The sequence below is a fragment of the Natator depressus genome, chromosome 9 (genome assembly GCF_965152275.1).
Source record: "Natator depressus isolate rNatDep1 chromosome 9, rNatDep2.hap1, whole genome shotgun sequence".
Classification (NCBI taxonomy): Eukaryota; Metazoa; Chordata; order Testudines; family Cheloniidae; genus Natator; species Natator depressus.
Window position 1 is genome coordinate 46927476 of NC_134242.1, and position 22678 is coordinate 46950153.

The 22678-nt window shown below is 44.7% G+C and overlaps 1 protein-coding gene across 3 annotated transcripts in view; it reads right to left on the reverse strand.

Moving 5' to 3' along the window:
- DGKD (diacylglycerol kinase delta) overlaps positions 1-22678 on the reverse strand; it is a 92059-nt gene that overhangs the window by 16924 nt on the left and 52457 nt on the right. For all 3 annotated transcript variants that reach the window (XM_074964047.1, XM_074964046.1, XM_074964045.1), the window contains 16 exons: positions 18350-18454; positions 17647-17779; positions 16647-16753; positions 15824-15949; positions 13685-13787; positions 13004-13166; positions 10990-11098; positions 10082-10221; positions 8850-8934; positions 8091-8185; positions 7884-7983; positions 7447-7720; positions 4820-4981; positions 3232-3360; positions 1807-1903; positions 545-655 (listed from right to left, as the gene is read on the reverse strand). In XM_074964047.1, the coding sequence (XP_074820148.1) occupies positions 545-655; positions 1807-1903; positions 3232-3360; positions 4820-4981; positions 7447-7720; positions 7884-7983; positions 8091-8185; positions 8850-8934; positions 10082-10221; positions 10990-11098; positions 13004-13166; positions 13685-13787; positions 15824-15949; positions 16647-16753; positions 17647-17779; positions 18350-18454 (2039 nt within the window). The remainder of the gene's footprint in view (positions 1-544; positions 656-1806; positions 1904-3231; positions 3361-4819; positions 4982-7446; positions 7721-7883; positions 7984-8090; positions 8186-8849; positions 8935-10081; positions 10222-10989; positions 11099-13003; positions 13167-13684; positions 13788-15823; positions 15950-16646; positions 16754-17646; positions 17780-18349; positions 18455-22678) is intronic.

A 22678-nucleotide genomic window follows, 5' to 3' on the forward strand; every position in this document is an offset into this window, starting at 1 on the left:
GAATTAGGGATGATCCACTAACATGAGCTGTCAGAAATATGTGCAGATGCTCCCAAGAGGGAGATGCAATCAGTCACACACATCACTGAGCTAAGGGTGTTGCTGAATGTTGCTCAGGACAGAGAAAACCCATTAACCGCAGGTTGTTTGAAGGACCCTGTCTCTATACAGGTATCCTGAAGACCGTAGAACTATAGGCCTGATATATAGGGCAGGGTGCGGGCTTAGAATGGAGTTCCATGGCATTTGGAGTTGGGACACAATTCTTTCGAAGCTAAAAAGCAGCCATACGAGAAAGGCTACTAGTGAGGTCATGAAGTAAATGCCTGAACCACTGCATCCAATCCATATCAGAGCTAGCTACTTGAATCTCCCATGTTATCTACAATGTCTTGAATTAGGAAGTAATCAAGGTGAAACTACTCATTCCCGTTTCAGATGACCAGCTTCAAGGTGCCATAGTAGATTATAAACTGTAATTACGTCTGATGCAATCACTGTAGACCACAAAGACCAAAATCTGCCTCCCAAGGAACTGACCTACCTGCACTTCTCTGGGTGCTCATCACGTTTGTTGTTGAAATCCAGAGAGATCTTTGCATCCAATCCAATTCCAAAATAATTATTCATGACACACTTCTCTGTGTAACACTCTCTGCCAAGTTAAAGAAAAACAATTTTTGTTAAAGTGATCCACATCTCCTGACACACAGATGGTTGAAAAAAGAGGAGGAGGCCAGCAGGATCTTCTGTACTCTAGTGAGAGCTGATTCGACTACTCCATAAGAAACTTCATAAAGAGCAGTCTGGACACACTGTGTGGGGGTCAAAGGTCCTGTAAATTCTGCTAATCCCTAACCATGGACTCTGCAGTTGAATCCACTCCTGTGCCATAGAACTGAGCTCAAGAGTCTACGATTTCATTTGGAAAATGTTACATTTCCATCCCTTATGGCTGTGAAGAAAATCTCACAAATGTGGGCAAAGTGTAACTGACAAGGTGGTATCTGCATGATTCAGCAGAGCCTGAAACAATAACTCAGTGTGGTCAACTGCTCAGCTCAGTGGGGTGGAACCTAATGATGATGATTTAGATGTCAATACTTAGCTATTTTATTGCTAAATATTTGATTGGAAACATCCAAAAAATGGGTTTATCTCACAATTCCAACCCCTTTCCCACTCCCTTTCTGGACACCAAAAGGCCCAAACATCCCGTTAGCCACAGCCAAACCGTCCAGTTTTCCCTCTGTACAGCTTCGTCAGACATAGCCAATACAACCATCTGCAGCACACCGATCGAAAATTTAGGGACACAGACAAATGAATGTGATTTGCTCTGGGGACAAACACCATAGGGGGATTGCATTTGTCACTTTCACAGCTCAGTCAGTGAAAAATGTGTCATTTTTGTGTTTGCATGAAGCTGCTGCAGTATTTACAGACTGCTGCAGAATCGAAGGGACCTTATTGGAGAATTCCTTGTTGAACAGTTAGCTGGACCTTGCCCATATCACTAACTGGGAGAGGGAGACACTCCCTCATATCCACAGGTCCTGGGAGGAGACGGGCCTTGGTTAGATTCTCTCACTAGAAGCCACATATCTTCTGCATTTACTCCTCATGCCCATACATCTTGATAACTGACATCCAGCATGGGAGGGCTGATTTACACATCTCTTCATCCCGGCGCCGCCTAAGTCCCCAATTAACTCTCAAAACCAACCCTCTTCCCTCACCACAATGTAGGGACACAGAGGTTCATCTGGAACCATGCATTCCCGTCTAGCTCCTCTGCATACTCACAGGTTTTCTGGCTCAGAGTTAAAGGGATCTGCACTGATCAACAATCGGCTGATGACCGAACTCCCAGGCAGAGAACCAGACATACCAGCACGAATATCTGGGGGAGAAAATAAAGAGGGAATAGTATGTAGGGCATCTCATGGAGTTTATTAAATATGGAGGACAGAGCATGTTAACACTGGGCAAAGAACTGTTATTTACTCCCAGAGCCAAGAGGACAGAGGTGAGAGACATATACCCCCACTGGAAAAACAATAAAATCAGACATCTGAAAAGTACTAGTTTCAGGGCTCAACCCTAACGAGCACTGGGTCCAAACATAGGTGTTAATTCTTCTACTTGGGATCAAAACATTACAATGGGCCAGAAAAGGGCTGTCATCATTTTTGGCTTTCTGGAAAAAGAGATTCCACACACACCCCTTTATGGTGGGGAATCCACTTTTGCCTTTTCTTTTTTAAAGGAAAAAGGCAAATTAAAAAGGCCATGTGTCTCCATTTGTATAGCCCCCAGCACCAAAGAGGGCTCCAGAGCATTCTTCTACCCTCCAGCAAGATGCAGTTAGCAATTGAGCTGTAAAGGAGGTGAGAAGGAAGTGCATAAGTCTCTCTGCTGGTTTGGGTGTGGTAGGGTCCGTGCCTGGGGAAGACGGGACAGAAGTGATCTTACTGCAATAGCTCTCTCCTGCTGCTGGGGCAAGGAGCGCAGCCGGGTCTCTGCCTGACTAGACTGAGAGGACAGAAGTGGGGTTCAAGGCTGCACACCACTCTGTTCAGGAGCTGCTGCATCTTGCTCTCCACATTATCAGCTAGCAACAAAAACGTGCCAGGTTTAGTCAGGGAGAAAGTGACCCCGACTCTTTCTGGACAAGAACACACCAATGTAAACAAACAAGTTAGGATTTGTGGGGTTAAAGTTATCAGTGAGTGACCTGTTAAGAACACCAAGGGATAGAAATAGCTGCAGGATCTCTGAGATGGGAACAAGGGAGACAGAAAGTACTGCCAGTGACTTCGGCCTTGACCACCCTTCACTCTCAGGCCTCTCTTGAACTCAGACTCCAGCATTGTATTGAGAATTTTACACTTATTTACCATTGCATCAACCTCCTGTTAAGCTTATGAGGTCGTTACCTTTGTGCAATCATCAAGACCTAAATCCTGTCTCTACACTGCAGCCATTAAATCTGTGTCTTGGTCTCAGCTGGGGGTGATTCTAATCTTTTCCCAACATCTTCACTATTCAAGCCTGTTGGAAAGTTACCTGCAAACAAATTACTCTCCAACTTGGCTCTTGCAACGGTTTATCTACAAGAACGGCTATCAGACAAACATTCCATGCCCTCGGCTGGAGAGCTGAGGCTATGCTGTTGTTACCCCAGCTCAGCAGGTTGCCTGAATGGGAAGGGGTGGGTGAGACACTCACTCGAGTAGAGGATCTTTGTGTTGAGCATTGGCAGGTTGTCCCGGTTTCCTGTCTGGGGAGGAAGAGATGCAGAGCTGCCCAGCGATAAACTTCCTTTGTTTATTAGCCTTTCACAAGGAGATTTGGACACTACAAAATACAACACAAAACACTGCAATTGACAAACACTGTGTATTGCTCAAACAAGCACAACACCAGCACTGCACAAGCAGTAAGGAACAGGGGACAGAAGGTAAAATTACCAGTCACTCAACATCAACACATTCCAGACAATACAAAGCACAGTTATGCAAAGAGACAGAACCAGAGTCATGAAGAGACAAAAAGGTGTGGCCCAAGTGCAACAGACAGACACACAAACACTTGGTACCAGCAGTGAGGAACAGAAATACCTTGAACTAATACTAGGAATGGAGATGAGAGAGGTCTGGCTTCAGTTGAAGAAGAAAACAGATGATGGGTATTGGCTAGTCCACAGACACAGTTCAGTTCTGAATGTATTTAGAGTGAATAGGGCTCTCTTACAATTTTCTCACTTAACAGTGATTACAAGCTGGTTCCTTGCTCTAGTACAGAGGCGGGTAAACTATGGCCCACGGGACCGTCCTGCCCGGCCCCATAGCTCCCGGCCAGGGAGGCTAGCCCCCAACCCCTCCCCCACTGTCCCCCCTCCCCGCAGCCATGCCGCCGCACAGGCAGCGCTCTGGGCAGCGGGGCTGTGCGCTCCTGCAGGGCAGAGTGGCAGCGTGTCTAGCTCTGGCTGGGTGGCGTGTCTGCCAGTCATGATGCTCTGAGCAGCATAGTAAGAGGGCCGGGGGGTTGGATAAGGGGCAGGGGTTCCCGGGGGGCAGTCACGGGACAGGGAGCAGGGGATAGTTGGATGGGGTGGAGGTTCGGGAGGGGGCAGGGGATGGTCGATGGGGGGTGGAGTCCCGGTGGGGGAGGGGGGGAGGGCGGTTAGGGGCAGGGGGTCCTGGGAGGGCGTGGTCAGGGGACAAGGAGCAGGGGGGGTTGGATGGGTTGGGGGTTCTGAGGAGGGGCAGTCAGGGGGCGGGAAGTGGGAGGGGGCAGGGGCCAGGCTGTTTGGGGAGGTACAGCCTTCCCTACCTGGCCATCCATACAGTTTCGCACCCCGATGTGGCACTCGGGCCAAAAAGTTAGCCCACCCCTGCTCTAGTATCTGTGGCAGGAAGGCAGGGGTCCAGTAAGAAAATGTCAGGGAAGTGGAGTGGACACCTGAGAGCATGGCAAGCTGACAGCACTGAGAAGACTGGCTGCTGCTTTCAGAATAAGCCTAATGAAGCTCCTGGGTCTTACAAACTGAACACTAAGATCATGACCAAACCCTCAGAGATCTGAGAGAGGTTCCTCTCTGAGCAGGAAGGAGACTGTTTGGCAAAAGGATTTAAGCATGGAGAAGATGTGAGGCCTTTGAGCTGAGGTTACAGAACTATCACCAACCTCACACTGGAGGAAAACAGGTTCCAAGAAGGGATGGGCACAGAAATATTCTAAAGCTCCTATGGAAATGGGAGCCCTAGTGCTTGTCCAAATGCAGGAACCTGGGCTGCCTGACAGTGACTAGTACCTTTCCGATGACTCCTCCCTTTGGGGACTCCATAGTTGTCACTGTGCGATGGCTGCAGGGAGGTTTTATCCTCGTTCCTCCGCTCCTTTCCCTCCTCAGCGGTGGAAAGCCCCAGGATGAAGCCCTCCTGCTCCTGTGTCTGGGCATTCTGCTCATCCACAGCTGGACAGAGAGAGAAATCAGACATGTGTCTTACAACTCTGTCATGAGAATACAGAGGGAAGGGGGCAGGCTGGCACACAGCAAGGAAATACAATACTACCCCCAAAATTCTATTCCCACACCAGAATTAATCCAAAGAGTTGCCTCAGGGTCTTGACTGGGGCGATCCACAGAACTCCTTACTTTAAAAAAAACCCAACACATTAGTTTTCATGAAAGATACCAAATTATAAGCCTGATTCAACTCCCATTGATGTTAATGACAAATCTCTCTCTGACTTAAATGACAGTAGGATGAGGGTTCTGACGGTGCTGAATTCATCTATCAATGAATGGCCGTGACAATGCAGACTGACTTTTCCACACCATTTAACATGACTCAGCTCCAACCTGGAGGACTCAGCTGTTGGGGTGAGGGTACTTCAGTCTCCAGGCCCATGCATTTCTTGGTCTCTCTGTTGAGACCACCATCAAGAGAGCTTTGATGGGCTGTGAAAAAATTTGCCCAACTTTAATGCTTGCCATAACTGTATTTATACTTCCTAAGGACCTATTTCTCATTTGAGCTATGCTACAAGTAAAGGACCTGCCTTTATTTGCATGAGGTGTTCCCCGGAATTGCTAGCCAAACAGAAAGACGCTAACTGATGTGCATGTCAGATTTCTGTTTGCTCAGCCCAGACCGTGACAATAAAATAGGTCATTTGAAATGGCCACCAACGCTAGTATCATGTGAAGAAAAGAGGGCTTGGTCATAAACCAATAAAAAAGAAGGAAGGAATTAAATGTGTGTGTTTGGAAATGAAACGGCACAGAGGACTTAAGCAAATATGTTCACAAAAGGCAACAGAACTCATTTGTTCACGGGATGGTGAAATCAAATGGTAATGTATTACTCGTAGAAATCAAAACCTCCTCTGGATGGAACTAACAGCCTTGTTCTTTCACAGACACAACCTGTCCCCATCCGTTCTTATTCCTCTGACAAAGGACAGAGATCACTGCCAGACTATTACACTGTTGTAAATCCAATAATATTTCAATGATTTGCAACTTCAGGCTTACTGCCAAGTCTAAGGTTGCTTACGGTTGTACTCATTTAGGTGTGCAGAGACTTTAAATATCTGACTTTTATGCTTTTCTCTCCCTTCTGTAATACACCAGTACATATGTCCTTCTCAGTTCAACCAGGATTTCCTCTTTGACACTTTCGAAGGGACTGGAACTTGGAGCTGAGGGGAGGCAGGGAGAGGGGAATGGGTCACAGGCATGGAAGCTGGTGTGTCCCACTGGAGCTGGGCCACAAAGGGCCAGTGAGCACACAGTGGGCCTACTGAGTATGAAACAGTCAGTCCAGGTGCCAATTAAAAGCCAACCATGATTTTAGGTTTTAGATCCAATCTATCTAAAGTATTTCTAAAGCACCTCCCCTGGAAGTATTTACACATTGTACATGGACTGCGGAAAACAGCAGGCCAGCCAATTTGCCATTCTACTCTTTGGTTTAATTGTTGCCTTCTACCTTGGAGTGTGCTGTGTGACCACGCTAGGCTGGAGAGCTGTAAGAGAATGATGGAAGGCAGGTATATTAGCCCATGAATGATAAAGGCCCTTCCCTACAAGCTGAATAGAGGTTACCTTAGCTCAACTAGAGACACATGGATCCAATTATGGGCTTCCTGTGACTTTTCAAAACCTCTGGGGGGCAGCGGAGGGGGAGACAAGCTGAGGCACGGCCAGTGGCAGCAGGAAGAAAGGCTTCTCCAGGGTGAGAGGCTGCTCTCCCCTCTATGGGAGAAAACAACCAACCTGGCACCCTGAAGCCAACAACAGGACAATACCCCCCAACCCGCAAAGAGGGGGCAAGGAAAGGTATCCCCCTTTTATTTTGTGTTGTGAATTTGTTTCTTTTATTCAGTGGAGAAGTGCTCCTTGGGCCTGCCCTGAGGCCTGCCTTGGCAATACTGATAAATAAACCCTGAGGAGGAAGACAAACGCTGTCCAGGCAGTGCTGATTTACGCCAGTCCCCACCACCAACAGAGGAGAAATGCTAAGTCTGAAGAGATGGAGAAGGTGCCCAGCTGCCAGGTTTGGTTCTGTTCTGGTTCTTTAGGGAATGCTTTACCGAAGAGGTGGGTCCTTCAGTGCGACAGGAAGATGGAGAGGCTAGGACTCTTACTATATGCCTTTGATGTGAGCCCTTTAACAAGGGCCAGATTGAGAATAGCACTGAACAGCCATATGATGGCAAAGATTTTCTAACTGGTGGCCTAGGGGTGGAAGGTCAATCCCGTAGGAACCCTTCTTTGTATGGGAAAAAATGCATACAGGCTTACTGGAAGATTGTCATACAGATCAGGAATGTTGCTGTTAAATCATGAATCTTGCTCCTCCCTGGAGGAAAGGCAACGTACATGTCCCAAGAGCAGACAATGAACTGCAGGCAGAATTACCCACCTCTTACCTTTTTCTGCATGCTCTATAATCTGACGAATGGCTTTTTTCAGGCTGTTCGCTCTCAACATTAGCTGCTCTCTAGGCCGGAATATCTGGGGACGGGCAGTGCATGATGATCCCATGGAGTGGTCACTAGAAGAATCACAAGCACTGCCAGATCCATCACCATCTTCTGTCTCCTCTGCAATGGTGGGAGGTGGGTTTGATAGAGATGAAGAGGCTTGAGATTCATCATTTAATGTCTTCAAAAGGGAGTCCAGCTTCTCCTTCAGGACAGAGCACTGCAGGTTAAAGCAGAAGGTTTGTGCACAACCATACCAGTGGAACTGGGCAGCCCCCTGCCTGTTGGATTGCTGCTGTACACACGCCAGCTGGGTCTCTCTGACAGCAGAGTGGTTTTCTCTCATTCCTTTCTACATTTGAAGTGCTCTTTTCCCAACATACCTTCCTGGCCATGACCTCCGACTCCTCCGAGCTTTCCGTCGCTTTCTCATAGGCCTTCCCTACTCGAGCCACAAAATCCTTCACTGTCTCACAAAGCACCCTAGGCACAGAAGGCAGGCAAGACAGTCATTCACAGGTTTGCTCACCATTCTCAGAGTAACTTTTTCCCCTTGATCCCCTTCAATGGGCTCTCCTGGAAATACTCACTTGGCTGAGGAGATGACCACAGAGTGTTGGTCAGAAGTCAAGATTTTGGACAAATGAGCAGCCACAGAATCTTCATAGAAGAGAATCTTCTGCACCTAGCGACAGACAGAAACAAGCTGTTAGATTACTGTTCCCATGGTCTGCCTAGACCCATGGCCAGGGTTCCCATATGCTGTGTTACACTTGGGCTTCCCATAGTGCACCCTAAGGTGCAGGGCTGTGATTTCTATTCACTCTACTTTCTTTGGGTTTCCTCTGAGAGCTCTATGGTACGGATCACAGTTAGTCACGCCAGACCAGTGTCTGATTACGGAACGAATTTCTACCAGCTTGTCAACGTGTCACAGAGTTGGGGCTCAGGACCATCCACTTGGGAATAGAAAACACTGGTTTTTATGACTTCTGAGAATGCCATGCAGTTTTCAGCAGCCCCTACAGCATGCTGCCTTGTATGGTAGTGTACAGAAAAGCCAATATAACTTCCAACCCAACCTGTCTTCTTCTACAGCCCTTCACTTTCCTAATACGGAAGTGTCCCCATTTCTGCAGCACCCTATCTCCTATCATGCCTCCTTAGGAGTCTATTGCTTTCGGCAGTCCAATTCCCATCCTTCTCTACAGCACGTCACCCCTCTGATGTAGAGCCCAAGCCCACTTCATTTAAATTCTCTTCTCCATAGCCTGCTCCCTTGTCTGGTTTGAGCCCATCCACAGCTGAATTCCCTCCCAGTCTTCAGCCCTCTGCAGCTGGCTAAGTACCTCAGAATCCTCACTGAAATCTTCAGTGACTGTGCAAGTCGATGACTGACGAGGGAGTTTGGTTTCATACACCATGATGCTCCACCTATCGAAATGAAACCATTGCAACTATTACTACCAAGCTGATAGCCTCCTCGTCATGAGAAATACAAACAACCGGGGACTAAGACAGAATGAAAGGGCTCTTTATATGACCTGAATGAAAGGCAATGCACATGTGCATTCAGAATAAAAAAAAAAGACCACATTCCTATAGATGCATGTGTCACATACAGGGGTGCTTAGTGTCACAGCAGGTCACCTGTAAAGGGGTTTGAACTGGGGGAAGGGAAGGAGTGATACCCTCCAAACAAACATCCCTTTCCATCCCAACGTCCCTAGTATTCCCTATTCATTACCCCCACCTTCTCTAACAGAAAAAAACTGCAGGTTTTGCCATGAGAATTTCCATGGCGCAAGTCTCAAAGGCTGCTGCAGATATATTTTTTAAGCGTCAGCTTGATCTAGAAATAAACACTAGCAGTACAGATGTCCACTTCAGCTTTCAGTTTTACTTTTTGATTCAGACATGAAATAGCTATTTCAAATCCTGAATGAACACCTGATGTCAAAATCACGGACTGTAATGCAGCCAAGTTACACTGAGAAGATTTTTGGAGTTCAGAGATTGTGGACCTTGTCAATTTCACTATGCTATCGAACTCCACCACCCAACTTCTAGACATGACATAATGCTCAAGACTATACCGCAGGATAGGGAAGCGGATGTACAAAATAACATAACATCCTTGCCATATCTATCTACTATGAGTTTATTGCAGCCTTAGATCTCCTCTGATCATCCATAACAAACTGTGTAGTGGTTTGGGAGTAGGTTGAAACCACTGAACTCATTTTACAATCATCATTGATGAATGTGTAACGCTGGGCAGTAAGGGGAGGCCTCTCTCCTGCCACGTGTTACTAGTCACTTCTATATTGCACAATATCTCCTTGGTGCGATTATTCTGCAGGGATAATAAGCAATGTAAGAATGCCTTGCCCTGATAACAACTGGGGGCAGGAGCATAACGGGGAACCATTGGTGAAACTAGTCAGTAATTCAGGCAGATAAGAGTCAGGAACGGTAGGACTGTCCTGGGAGGCTGATGTCTCAGAACAGAGCTTAGCACACACTCCGGTGGTAGAACTTGAGTCAGAGATATGGATGTTGTGGTTGGGCTGACACTCACCTGTCCAGCATTTTGGTACTGGCCCTCTCCAGCTTCTCCAGGATCTGTGGTAGCTGGGTGTCGTCATCACATGCAGATCCCCATCCTAGCACCCGGGCCAAGTCATTTCCTGTACCCAGGGGCAGCACTCCCAACTGGCACTGCACCAGAAGAAAAGACCACGAATATGGATATCCAAAAGAGAAAACACAAGCCCCATTGATCCAAAAACAACACTGAGAAGAACCTCACTGATTCCCAAACTAGATCAATCCCTGAGAGAAAACTAGTCATAAGATAAAGAGGATGCCAGCTAGGGCTGACCACAACCAGAAAAAGCTGTGAATTGAGAGGGGAGTAGATTCCAGTGATACTCCTGACCTATTCACTACAAAGAAAACCTTTCAACAGCTGGGCAGAGCTCAAATGTTCTCATTTTACACCAGGTGGTGCTATTGCCTTTCCTAACGGAATGGCACAGGGATCTCCAGGAGAAAATCTCCAGAATTAACACAGCACACATAACACTCACTTTGGGAAAGTATTTAGCTATTCCTGGACTCTGACACAAAGGGACTCTCATCCTCTCCTAGAATTATTAGAGGGACTGGAATAGGAGCGCTGGCCTTTTGGGAGCTAGTCCCAGCTTTCTCCTGGCAGAAATCTATGTAGGGAATGGTGTAGGAGCACAGACCGAGCGAATGCTCAGAGCTACTCCAATAGCTGGCTGTCACAGGAGGGAACTGTGTAGGAGCACTGACTGTGAGGGGTGTCCCATTCAGCAGAAGTTACTGCAGTAGCACCAGCTATGGGAAGCTTTTAGTTGCTTCACTCCTGGCACAACTGTATTTCTGTCTGATCAGAGTCCTCTTCACCCGTGGTTGTCTGTTCTTCATTCTTACACATGAACAAGCCCTGTGGGCAGGTACCTGTTTGTGAAGATTGAGGCTGTCAATTTCGGACAGAACCCATCCAACACTTCCATCCCCACCACAAACCAGAATCCGGAAAGTGTCAAATTTCTGGAATAAACGTAAACTACAGGAGGGAGAAAAAAAAAAAAAAAAAAAAGATGGGAAGAATAATGTGCTACTAAAGAAACAGGAGTGATTAGCTATTTCAGTCTGGGTTACAAACTTTGCTTGGTAGCTTTGGCTAGACTGTTTTTTCAATGAACACGAGTCACTGCTAGATTTCAGGTAAATTTGAATTCTTCGTTGTAAAAAGGAAGTACAAATACAGCTATGTGCAATGTTCATATCTATTCACTGTACAGAATGGAGACTCTATACCAGGGCACTCCAATTCTGCATCAGCCTACTTTACTCTCAACAGCAGAGGAAACAAATATTTGGCGGCTGATAATCTGATGAATTAATTCCTGTCTGCAGATTTCTGATGTTCTGTATACAGTTAGGTTATTTGTCATGGCTTGGATTGTTCTGAATTCAATGCCTCCATATTCAGAACCATGGCAATTAAAGCAAGACTGCAAGAATGGGGATTCAGTACATGCAAGAGTTCAGGAACAGGAGATTAAACCTCAAAATTCTGTCGCAAAGGTAGTCTGTAAATCATTGCTCTGCTGTCTTGTCTGCTTTCCAACCAGGAAAACAACTCACCACCAAGAAAAGTGTAACTTTCCCATTCATCTGGGCTAGTATGGACACTGTTCAGAATATTAGGCCTAAAAATCAACCTTTTTTAAAAGCTGTCTGTGGTTCTTACTGTAAAGCCTCCAAGGGTATTGCCTGTACTAAATAAATTTGCTACAGCACTACAGAAAAATCATATTACTGTTAACAATCACCACTGCATTGAGAAAAAGCTGTCATAAATGATGGCATGTTGTGGTGCATGGTTTGACTGGCATGAGTTGGAAATTACTCAATGAACATTATACCACATCATCATTTATTTTGTTGTTGCCACTTTCTTTTTCTACAAAAAAGCAATTTTAAAAGTTTGAGAAAATTATTTGATACTATTTTTCATATCCCTCCCCTTGAAAACGTGTGTCTTTGTACCACAGATCCAACCATACAGGCAGAGAGAGGAAATAACTAGTACTATTTAATTTTATAACCCTCTAAAAATGATCTAATATAACTTTTCCATCAATCAGAGTGCTTCAGTTTTCAGGTCCAATATCTTGCAAACTGCTAAGGTGAACAAAATGTCTATGGTTGCTACAATAGTTCATGAGCTATTAGATTTTAAAATGGTCATGGTCCAGAAGTGGATGCCCAATTCAGTATCTTGGACCCCAATTCAGTATGATTGGAAATTCCTGCTTTTATTCAAGCCATATTGGGGGAATAGAAAAGGAAACACGTGTGATGGGCTTTTTTTCATTAAAAAGGCATTTGCCCATGTGAACGAGGCTCGAGATGTTAGAAACAGCCCAGGAGCAATGACTTAGTGGTCAGGGTAGAGGTCGAAGTTTATTCTGTGGATATCATTTTTATTTGCAGCTATTTCTATACAGCTCACTTTGACAGCATCCGAGTGCCATCTACAAAATCCCATTTCTCATCATAGCAAATGCAAGAACAACAGTTAGATCAGGATGGCTCTTAGAAGCCTGTCTTCACATAACTTGCTTTTTGGGGCTGAAGCGTTCCATGCTTGGTCTCCTCCCAAAGAGGAGCTTCTGGAATCTCAGGGAAATCCTTCCGCTGTTTTGCAGTTATTAGAGAATGGAAACTACGCATTTCAACATTAAGATCTGGTTTTGGCTGATCAATAACTCAAAAACAGCTAGCGAAAGCCCTTCCACATTCTGCATATATACAGTTCTCTCTGAGGAATAGTACCCTTGCTAGATTTTTTTTTTGGGAGGGGTGGGGGGGAGAGAAGAGATTTCAAATCAAAGAGTCAATCATTGCTGGGGTTTTTTTGGTATTTACAAGGAATCTGCTCATCCAGAGAATATTTCCCTACCCAAGGTGAGGTCCTCCATTCATAAGGTCAAAGACCTGTGCCGGATTCAGCAGCTGTTTGAATCTTCTTAGGAATTTTACACCCTGGTTGTCTCCACTTTTTGAGTTGACAAAGACCAGCAAGGGGCTTGTGCAGGACGGGGGGCAAGTGGCTTTCCAGAACCCTGAGTGGGAAGAAAGAACACAGAAAAGATGAAGCTGCACTAGGGGAGGGGGAAAGAAAGAAACAACTTCACACCCAGGAGTAACGTTCTCCAAGCACAGGGATGAAGAGGTTAATACTTTCTCTGAGATGCTGACATATGCAGAGTAAATGCCAAATGGACACAGCACTGAATCCAGCATGAACCACCTGCCGCCAATCATGAGGTCAAATGTTGCAGTTCTTCTAGCCAGATGCTCAAATTGCCAGCTTCCCAAAATTGCATTTTGCCGTATGAACAACCAACAGCTGCAGCAAACTTTTGGGCCAATAGCAAATAAACTGAATGCAATATCAAAATAAACAGCCCAAGGAACTCAGTGCTGATGAGGTTATTCATTCCCATGGTTCAGTCAAAACCTCCAGTTTGGGATTTACTTGAAATTTTAGCAGAATTCAGTTCAGGGCCTTGGGGTAAAAAGATCTAGTTGAAAGGCCTGTAACTGAAAGAGAGAGGGGAAGATGTTAGTGGATACTTACCATCTGAATCAATGCTGTTCAGAGCCGTGGGAGGGATGACAGATACTTTACAGAGGCCGAGGGGGCACTTAGTTGGTAACAAGTCTTTACAGGTTGTGTGTACCTGAAATAATAAAACTGTATTCAGCCAGCTCCTTCTAGGTCCTGTTCCACAATGAAGAAACCCATCCCACTTTGAAAACAGGACTTGAACAGCCAGGAAGGGGGCGGGCATCTAAAGAAATGGGAATCAACAGTATGAAGTGACCAAAGATATTTTAAAGAAAGCAGTCTAAAGGCTTGTCTACATGAGGACTTAGGCAACTTAACTACAGGTGTGAAGTTAATGAACATAAATTAAAATGCATGAAAACCCTGTGGACACTCATTCAGAAGTAAAGTTGCCTTAATTCATAAGCTACATTAAACACAGGTTTAAAGCATTTTCACTTATGCACATTAACTTCACACCTTTAGTTAACTGTCTTAACTTTCCTCAGTGTCCTGAGTAGACAAACCCCAGGGTATGTCTACCCTGCAGCTGGGACCAAGACTCACGCTAGCAGGGCTTGAGCTAGTGTGCTAAAATTAGCACTGCAGATGTTGCAGCTTGGGCTTTCAAGTGCATTGTTCCCTTGGGTTTGAGCTCTTTTGGCTAGTCCAAGTCTCTGCAGGAGCGCAATGTCCACAGTTCTATTTTTAGCATGCCAGCTCAAGCTCTGATAATGGGGGAGGGATAGCTCAGTGGTTTGAGCATTGGCCAGCTAAACCCAGGGTTGTGAGTTCAATCCTTGAGGGGGCCATTTAGGGATCTGGGGCAAAAATTGGGGATTGGTCCTACTTCAAGCAGGGGGTTGGAGCAGATGACCTCCTGAGGTCCCTTCCAACCCTGATATTCTATGATTCTATGAGAGTCTGTCTACTTGGGCTAGGTAGATCAATCCTAGCTGCAGTGTAGATATACTCCACGCAGCAAACTGGGTTCACAATTCATTCATCTCTTCTGCTAACTTTCCTCAGCCCTTCCTGTTTATACACGCTGCCATTCCTTTTGAGATGGGCACTTGGCACTCAGAGCACATGACAACAAGGTTGGGACCCACAGGGCCAAGTTAATCCTTGGTATAACTTCACACACCTCAGTGAGAACAGCTGGGTGCTCAACGTTTTTGGAAATCAGGCCTCTCAGTTAGGTGCCTAAATCTGGATTTAGAAGTCTCACTTCAAGCACCCAGTTTTCAACATTTTGGCCCAAGAGGGGACACAGAAAGTAGGAATAAAATGAAAAGTTGGGAAAGAAAAAGGAGCAGAGAAAGAAGGAACACAGAGAATGGAAAAGCAGAGAGATGGGAGGAAGTAGGGTGAATACATAGTGTGGGTGCAACTGACATGGTGTGGGGTAAGATAAGAAAGAAAGGAGGGTGATAAAGTGCCCTGCACAGGTAAACAGAAATTAGGCTAATGACCTTTTTGCTCCTTTCTGATGTACAGAGAAGGCCCGGCATAAGGGTTATTTTGTTTTTAATTTCTTTTATTTATTTATTTTTAACATGAGAAATTCATGTACTGCCTTTTTTCCTTAATACCCCTATAACCAACTGGAAAACTAGCAGGATTTATGATGTCATAGATATTAAGCAAGTGAAACCTGTTGAATTGGGAGGGGAAATGTTTTTTATTGAAGTGGTTTAAAGCACCCTGCTTTGTTGTTTGTTTCTGTTAATACCTACTCAGCTATAAACAGTGGTTTGTTAAAGATTCATCATCTCCACCCACTGCAGCTAAGGGCCAAGGACATGCCCTATACACTGTAGATTCTTTCACGAAAGACCTCTGGTAAAAGGACGATGGACAGACATCACAATCCAGGTATTTCTAAGGGAACGCACAGGCAGAAAAAAAAGTCCCAGAGTATTTTTGGTGTGAAAAATCTTTTCAGGCCTTATATATACACCCAGTGAAGCAACTAGGCACAAGCCTTACTTCTTACCCTTTGCAGGCCACCTATGACATGGAGAAGAACATGGATACATTTGAATGAGAACTTGGCCTGAACTGTCGCTTCACACAAACGGCGGTAACAGAGCACACAGGCATGTGTACACTGAGCAGTGAGGAGACGACACTATTACAGAGGTACACCACGTTCACTCAGCTCACCATGGCTTTGCACCAGAGGCAACGCCAGTCTTGTAAGCGCAAAACGCTGCCACATGTTTTATCACACACCATGCATTTGGCACTCACGGGGAGGTTTCCTTCCAGCCACTGGTGTGGCATTGAAATCTGCAAACCAAGCACAGAGGGACCACTGAGATTCCAGACTACAACTCTGAGAATATAAGACATGGTGTAGCAATGAGACACGCACACATGTGATGCCTGAGGTCAGCAAGGGCACTCTCTAGGAAATACCTATTTATCTATCTTAAGTACTTACATGGGACTGAGGCACAGATAGGCTAAGTGATTTGCCCAAGGTCACAAAGGAAGTCTGTGGTGGAGCAGGAACTTGAATCTAGGTCTCCCAAGTCCTAACCATCCTTCCTTTCCCAAGACTGAGACATAGGGAACCTCACCCTTAACTACTCAACCTCAAAGCACCATGTTCTGATGGTCCATAGCTACAGGTCTCTGGCCATCAGGGAATCCTATCAATATAACACATGCGTAATAATGGAAGGCTCTTTCATAAAGAACATCACTTTTTGACACCAAGTGGCTTTACATACCATTTGCATTTAAAGACAAAGTCGGTTGTTTCCACAGGACAGTTAATTGTACAGAGTATTTGCCAGCCCCAGGCCATGCAGTTCCACCTAATTTTTCCACATCAGGACTTGGGGAAAGAAGGCTTCAACTGCTTCCAGTAATTTCACCCTGATGTCTCAAAAGCAGCATATGTGGAGGGACATATGCAAAGTAGACTCCATAGTTCCAGCTATTCCAACCCAGAGTGGACATGGTCTAGGCCAATACATACCCCATCTTCATCTTCAATTATATCCTTCCCAATAGACGCCAGTGTCGTCCATTTGCAGTTGTTGGTTGCCCGGACAGCGCACCGTTTGTGAGCTTTAAACTTGCATACTAAAGAGGAACAAAAATAAATTAATCCTGCCACTGAACACATGATATGACAGTATGAGCATAAAGGCTGACTAAGCAGTGAAACACAGAGCTTCAAATGTCTGCTCCAAAAGAGAGCACCCTCTGCCTTGTTAGCAATGGCAAAACTATCAGAGCTGAATGTACTGAGTTCGTTAAAAAACTCTATTTTGCTCTAGCTGCTAACTCCTGCTCCTCATTTTCACCGCTGGATTGTAAATGGGTTAATTTATCCCATTTCGTTAAATATGACATATGTACAGTAAAATATGCCTGCACCCCTTTACACATCACAGGTGTAACCTTCTCCACACTAGAAGTATGAGCCGCAAGAAGCTGTGAATGTCTCCTATACCAAAGCTGAGCAAGATTAACCTCCTGAGATTCAAACACTGACATGCACTTGCTGCTGTGAATAATACAAAATACACTTTCAATCTGATTCTTCAAAAATGGATACTTTCACACTTCAGATTTGGAAAATTCTAATATTCTATAGCAATGATTTTGGCAGATCAAAAATAAGTGTTTCACCACACCGCTGCCAGATCCAACAACATAAGAACCAGCATTAAAACTACACACAAAGTCATCTTCCTACAACCCTCTCAGGACCAGATCCTGCATTCGTTATGCATCCAGCAAATTCCCCAGGAAGCCAACAGGAATCTGAGAGCAAAAGGAATGCAGGATCAAGACCATAAGAGTTCCATTCTTACATATTCTGTAGCTTTCTGAGTGTTCGGTGTCACTTTTCTTCTAGCCCATTTTGTAGACAGTAAACAACAGTTCCATTGTTTTAAACCACCTTTGGAATACAGTAGTGAGTTATCATGGCAATATGCCCTGAGTGAGAGACAATAAAGTGCTTTTACCTTCACATGAGAGTCCATGCGACGTGACCCCAGATAATGCCTCCCGGCACACGTTGCAGTACGTTGGCCGAGCATGTGAGCAGGCGTACCAGTTATGCATCCCTGAGAAATGGTCCATACTGTACTGCGTAGACTTAAAATAAATACAGTACAGTAAACCCTAAGGTGGAGCTTGAGAGTTTTCCTAAGAGAGAAACTCAAACATAACAGACAGAAAAGGCAAAAATAGCACAATCTTTCCTGGGGGGTAGGGAGAGGGCACGCTTTGTGCAGTTAACACACTAGGCAGGCTAAGCACACAGAAGGACAAGGAGTTAGGTTGCTACAGACCAAGCACCTGGATACACTGCAGTTGCAGTAGGCTGAATCCTGAGCAGGTGTGACAAGTCAGGGCAATGGTAGTAGGCTGACACCAAACAGCTGAAGACCAGGGGTGCGAGGTATGTGTTCTGTACCTACCTATCCTGTGGTAAGTGTTCTAACACTCACCAAGAGGGGAGTGTACAGAGTACAAAAGTCAGTGTAAGAGGGAGTTGTAAGCAGGCAGCAGTTTGGAGGTTTTGTATATAAAATCTGATCCAATACCCACTGAAGTCAATGAAATGACACCCATTAATTGGCACTGGGTCAAGCCCGTAAACAGATGCTATTTGGGAGGAACTGCACAAAACACAGCTGGTAAATAAGAGGATTCTTCTATTACCTCAAAATGCTCGCGGTTCTGTATAGTCTTCAGTGCTGCAATCCAATCTTCCATCTCTTTTCTGTTATCCGCACAGAGGATGAGTTTCCGACACGGGGTGATAACCTGACAGGACAGAGAAATCACTATGGTGAGTTCCAGGGCTGTCAGGAAGACAGGAAGAAAAGAGAACAGGGAACATGGAATAAGAACAACCTTTATCACATGAAATATCACTGCTTCAGAGGAGAGCCACAGAAAGCACCTGTGTACCTCTGAGCAAAGATCAATGACACTTTAATGGTATTGCTTGCTTTGAGGCCAACGCTCTCTTTCCGCGGGGTTTACAGAGCTGAAGAGTTTTTTGTTCCTATTTTGACTCCTGAATTCATTAATAACTATAGTTTGAGAAAAGCAGTGGAGAGCCATCCAAAGAACAACACAATACAGAAATCAATGATACAACAGCAATGTCAACATATTAACTGCATGGATATTGCATGAGGTTTTTTAAAAAATTAACATTTGATGGAATTTTTCATATTAATTTGAACAATATTAAACCAATTTCTATTTTATTTTGTTTAGATGGCAACATGACTTCTACCAGTTAACATTCCTATGCAAAATATGTGGTACACTGGAGTTAAGGCTGTAACTCTCAATTACTTAAGTGGGGAAAAAACCCCAAAACCAGGATACGATCCTATGCTACAACAATGCACACTTTCATCACATCAGTGACTGTGAAAGTTGTAAAGCAACCTAACGGACTGTCTGACTCTTACTGATAAACTGTTCCAGGCCCTCCACTCCATGTGGTTTCTCTCCTGCTGCTTCTTCCATCATGGCCACCTGATTTGCGGCCACATGGAGTTTATAAACTTGTCACGGACTCTGGTGTAGCATGCCTCCTCTCTCTGAGCATACTGTCACCAGGGCAAGAAGCTTACACAGCTTTGACCTTCCTGGATCTGACCTTAGAGCATTCAGCATCCCTTTGCACATTGTGCGCTTCCCAAAGCGAGTCCGCCCGGGTTGGGCTCCTGGGGAAGCCAGAGGGCCCTGCACCTCAACTCCCCAGTCAGCGATGACTCTCAGCCAGCATGTAAACTAAGGACTTATTAGTTGACAGGAACACAGCGTAGAACACAGCTTGCTAGCACAGAAATCAGTGACTTTCAGCCACGTCCATCTTCAGGAGTCCCGGGTCAGACGCCCTCCCCTCTTTCAGTTCCCCAAACAGATTGCCCAGCTACCTGTGATCTGACCTCCGACACCCCCGTTGCTCCTCCTCCTGGTCTTTGTCTCGCTTCCCTGGGCAAAAGAGTCACCTGGTCGCATCCCCCTCCTGGGTCTCAGGTTAGGAAGCGCACCTGGTGCAGACAGCTGGAGCAGCCTCACCTGCCCCAGAGGGTCTCAGCCAAAGTCACACACCCTTATTCCCACAACCTAGGCATTGGTATAGCACACAGGGAAACTGAGACGCACACAGTATTCACGCAAAACAGTAAGACTCACATAGCTCACATACAACATAACAAGGGAAAATCCCCACTTCGTCACAAAACTCTGCAATGCTCATAATGTATGCAGAAACTGTTCTTAATAATCATTCTGAGAACAGCACTCCCAAATGTAAATTCTTGCTAAAACCAACAGATTATAGATTAATCAACCCATTTTGGAGTTGGGACAAGTGAAAATAAGTTTAAAAATTAGGAAAATATTCCAAAATTGAGATCATCATATTGTTTAACCCTCTTATCCCCAGAAAGCCTGATTTGATTTACCTCAAACTTTCCATAAAAATTCTAAGATCACACCTGACAGAATGGTTTTGTTTGGGTTAAGATAAGGAATGTGCGCATGTCAAAAATAGGCTGATAATTGTGGGCTACTCTCAACTTTAACGTTACTCCATAACAAACCTAAAAAACTGTAATTCAATATAGCCCTCAAATTTGCCCTAGAGACTTTTCACAATAGCATCTGTGTCTAAAGCAGCATGGGAGAGAAAGAAGATTTAGCTGGAAAAGTTCAGTGAATCTAGCACATTTGCTGCTGCTTTATCCATGTTTAATCATAAAATTTATTAGACAAAGTCACATTCTGAAAAACCTAATACTGTATATCCCTGCAAATGGCTAAATCATCACTGGAGGAAGAAATAACAGTCACATTTAAGCATGGACCATCTGTATAGAGAATGTGAAATCTTAGATTTAATTTCTGCAAGAACTCTCTTGTTGAGAGAGTGGAATGGTCAATAACACCTGGTCCAGAAGAAACCCTTAAGGGGGCTCAGGCTAGGGTTAGTGATTTCAATAAAGACTTACCAAGAGTGGTTCCATTTTTTTCAAACGTGCATATAAAAAGTGTTAATTTTTTTTGGTGCTGTGAAATTAAACAATTAAATAACATGGCACCTGGATAGGAATACAACTAGATATAATTGAGAACCAGGGTAAATTGGCCTGTAAGGAGAACTCCAGCCATGTTTTCAAATGGGGCAAAAGGATTTCCTCCCAGAATTAAGCAGATTAAGAGCTAGAGGAAAAACACATATTTCTCCTCCCATATTAAAGCAATATCCTCTGCCCTTCAGATTTCACTCATTTTTTTTCCTCCCACTCTCTCTCTTTGTAGTTCTTGGCATTTCCCCCCTCTCCACTCTACTTGTTTCACTCTTCTCCCTTTTTCTTTATGGCCCATTTCCTATTTTGGTGGGTGGAAATGGATTCTTTGGGGGCCCCATACCTGCTTCTTCCTCTCACCTTAACACATTGCAGCAAAACCTTCCTTCTGGCCAAAAAAGAGCAAAAGTGGCTCTCTTTCTAACCTGTCAACACTCCTCCTTCAGCCAGCCAGAAGGGGTCACAAGAGAAAAATAAAAGATTCTTCCTCCTTTAGGGGCTGAGCCTGTTCTCTACACAGCCACCTAGTCCCCAAATCAGTTACAAACTAAAATGCCCTGCCCCATAACCACCAGTGCAGCTCTTCCACCTTGGTTTGTCATTCTCCTAGCACTCTCCCGTTTGTGTATGTCTCTATCCCTGTGCCTCACCCCATCTGATCTTTTTACTTACACCCTGATCTTGCAAATACTTGAACACTGGTTTAACTTTATTCACATAGAAAGTCCCATTGATGTGAACGGGACTACTCACGTAAGTTAAAGCAATGCTTAAGTGTTTGTTAGAACAGAGCCCTAGTTTAAAGTGATTTTTCATTTTAAAGTACCTTGATGTAAGGAGTTGTTACATTAGCATTTTGTACTAAATTAACAAGATCCCAGTTAAATTAACTTTAACAGCTTCCAGAGACACACACATCTTGAATCTAACTTCTCGTTTGTTTTTCCCTAGTCTACATCCTAAAAAAACACTTCTATCCATAGCAGAGAATGACTGACATGGAACTCTGCTGCTTCTGCAAATAATGCTTTGCTATCTGAAGCAGCTGAATGAAACTGACTAGGACTGTATCAGTTTCACAAGGCCCTTGCAGCTCCAGCCAGCATAAAAATCAAAGAATTATTGTGATCCCACCTCAAATGTAAATCTCTCCCTAATCAATATTAATGGGAAAATAGATCTCTCCTAAATATTTCTGATCCAAGATAGCCTCCAATTCCACTCACTTCCTATCTCTTCCATTACGGCTCATGAGATGAATTAAAAAACAATAAACATGCCTGTCAACCTATCAGTTTCCCACAGCCAAATTCCAGTTTAAAATTAAACTTCCTCTTTATGCCATACATTAATTATCACAATAGGAGATCAAACACTGGAAAATGCATATGCAACCGTTGGCAAATGAATATTCACCTAGAAACATTATTTTCTTTTCAAGATCTTCAGAAAATACACCTCTTTTATAGAGTGCAGCATACATCTAGCCCCACCCAGACTTTGCCCAAACAAAAGTGGCATCAGTAACTAACAAGGAACAGTTCGGCCACATTTAATTCAAACCAAATGGGTCAGAATGCGCCTTTCAAATAAGGAGCTGTCTCTTGCGGCAGGGACACAGCATGCAATACTCCATCTTAAATCTAGGGGATGGCTACACTGCAGCGGGGAGCATGGCAGCGTGGCTACTGTGGCTTGGGCTGCAGTTCAGGCTCTCAAGCCAAGGGGGTCAGGTGGGCTGAGAGCCTAAGCTGCAGCCTGAGCTGCAAGGTCCACACTGGTAGCTGGAGTCTCTCTACCCGGGCTAGGAGGCTCGCTCCCAGCTGCAGTGTAGACAGATCCCAAATGGCTTGACCTGCACAACAGGTAATTATTAATTAAGCATTATATTAAGCATCATACCTATTCACACATTTTTAAAGACAAATTCTTC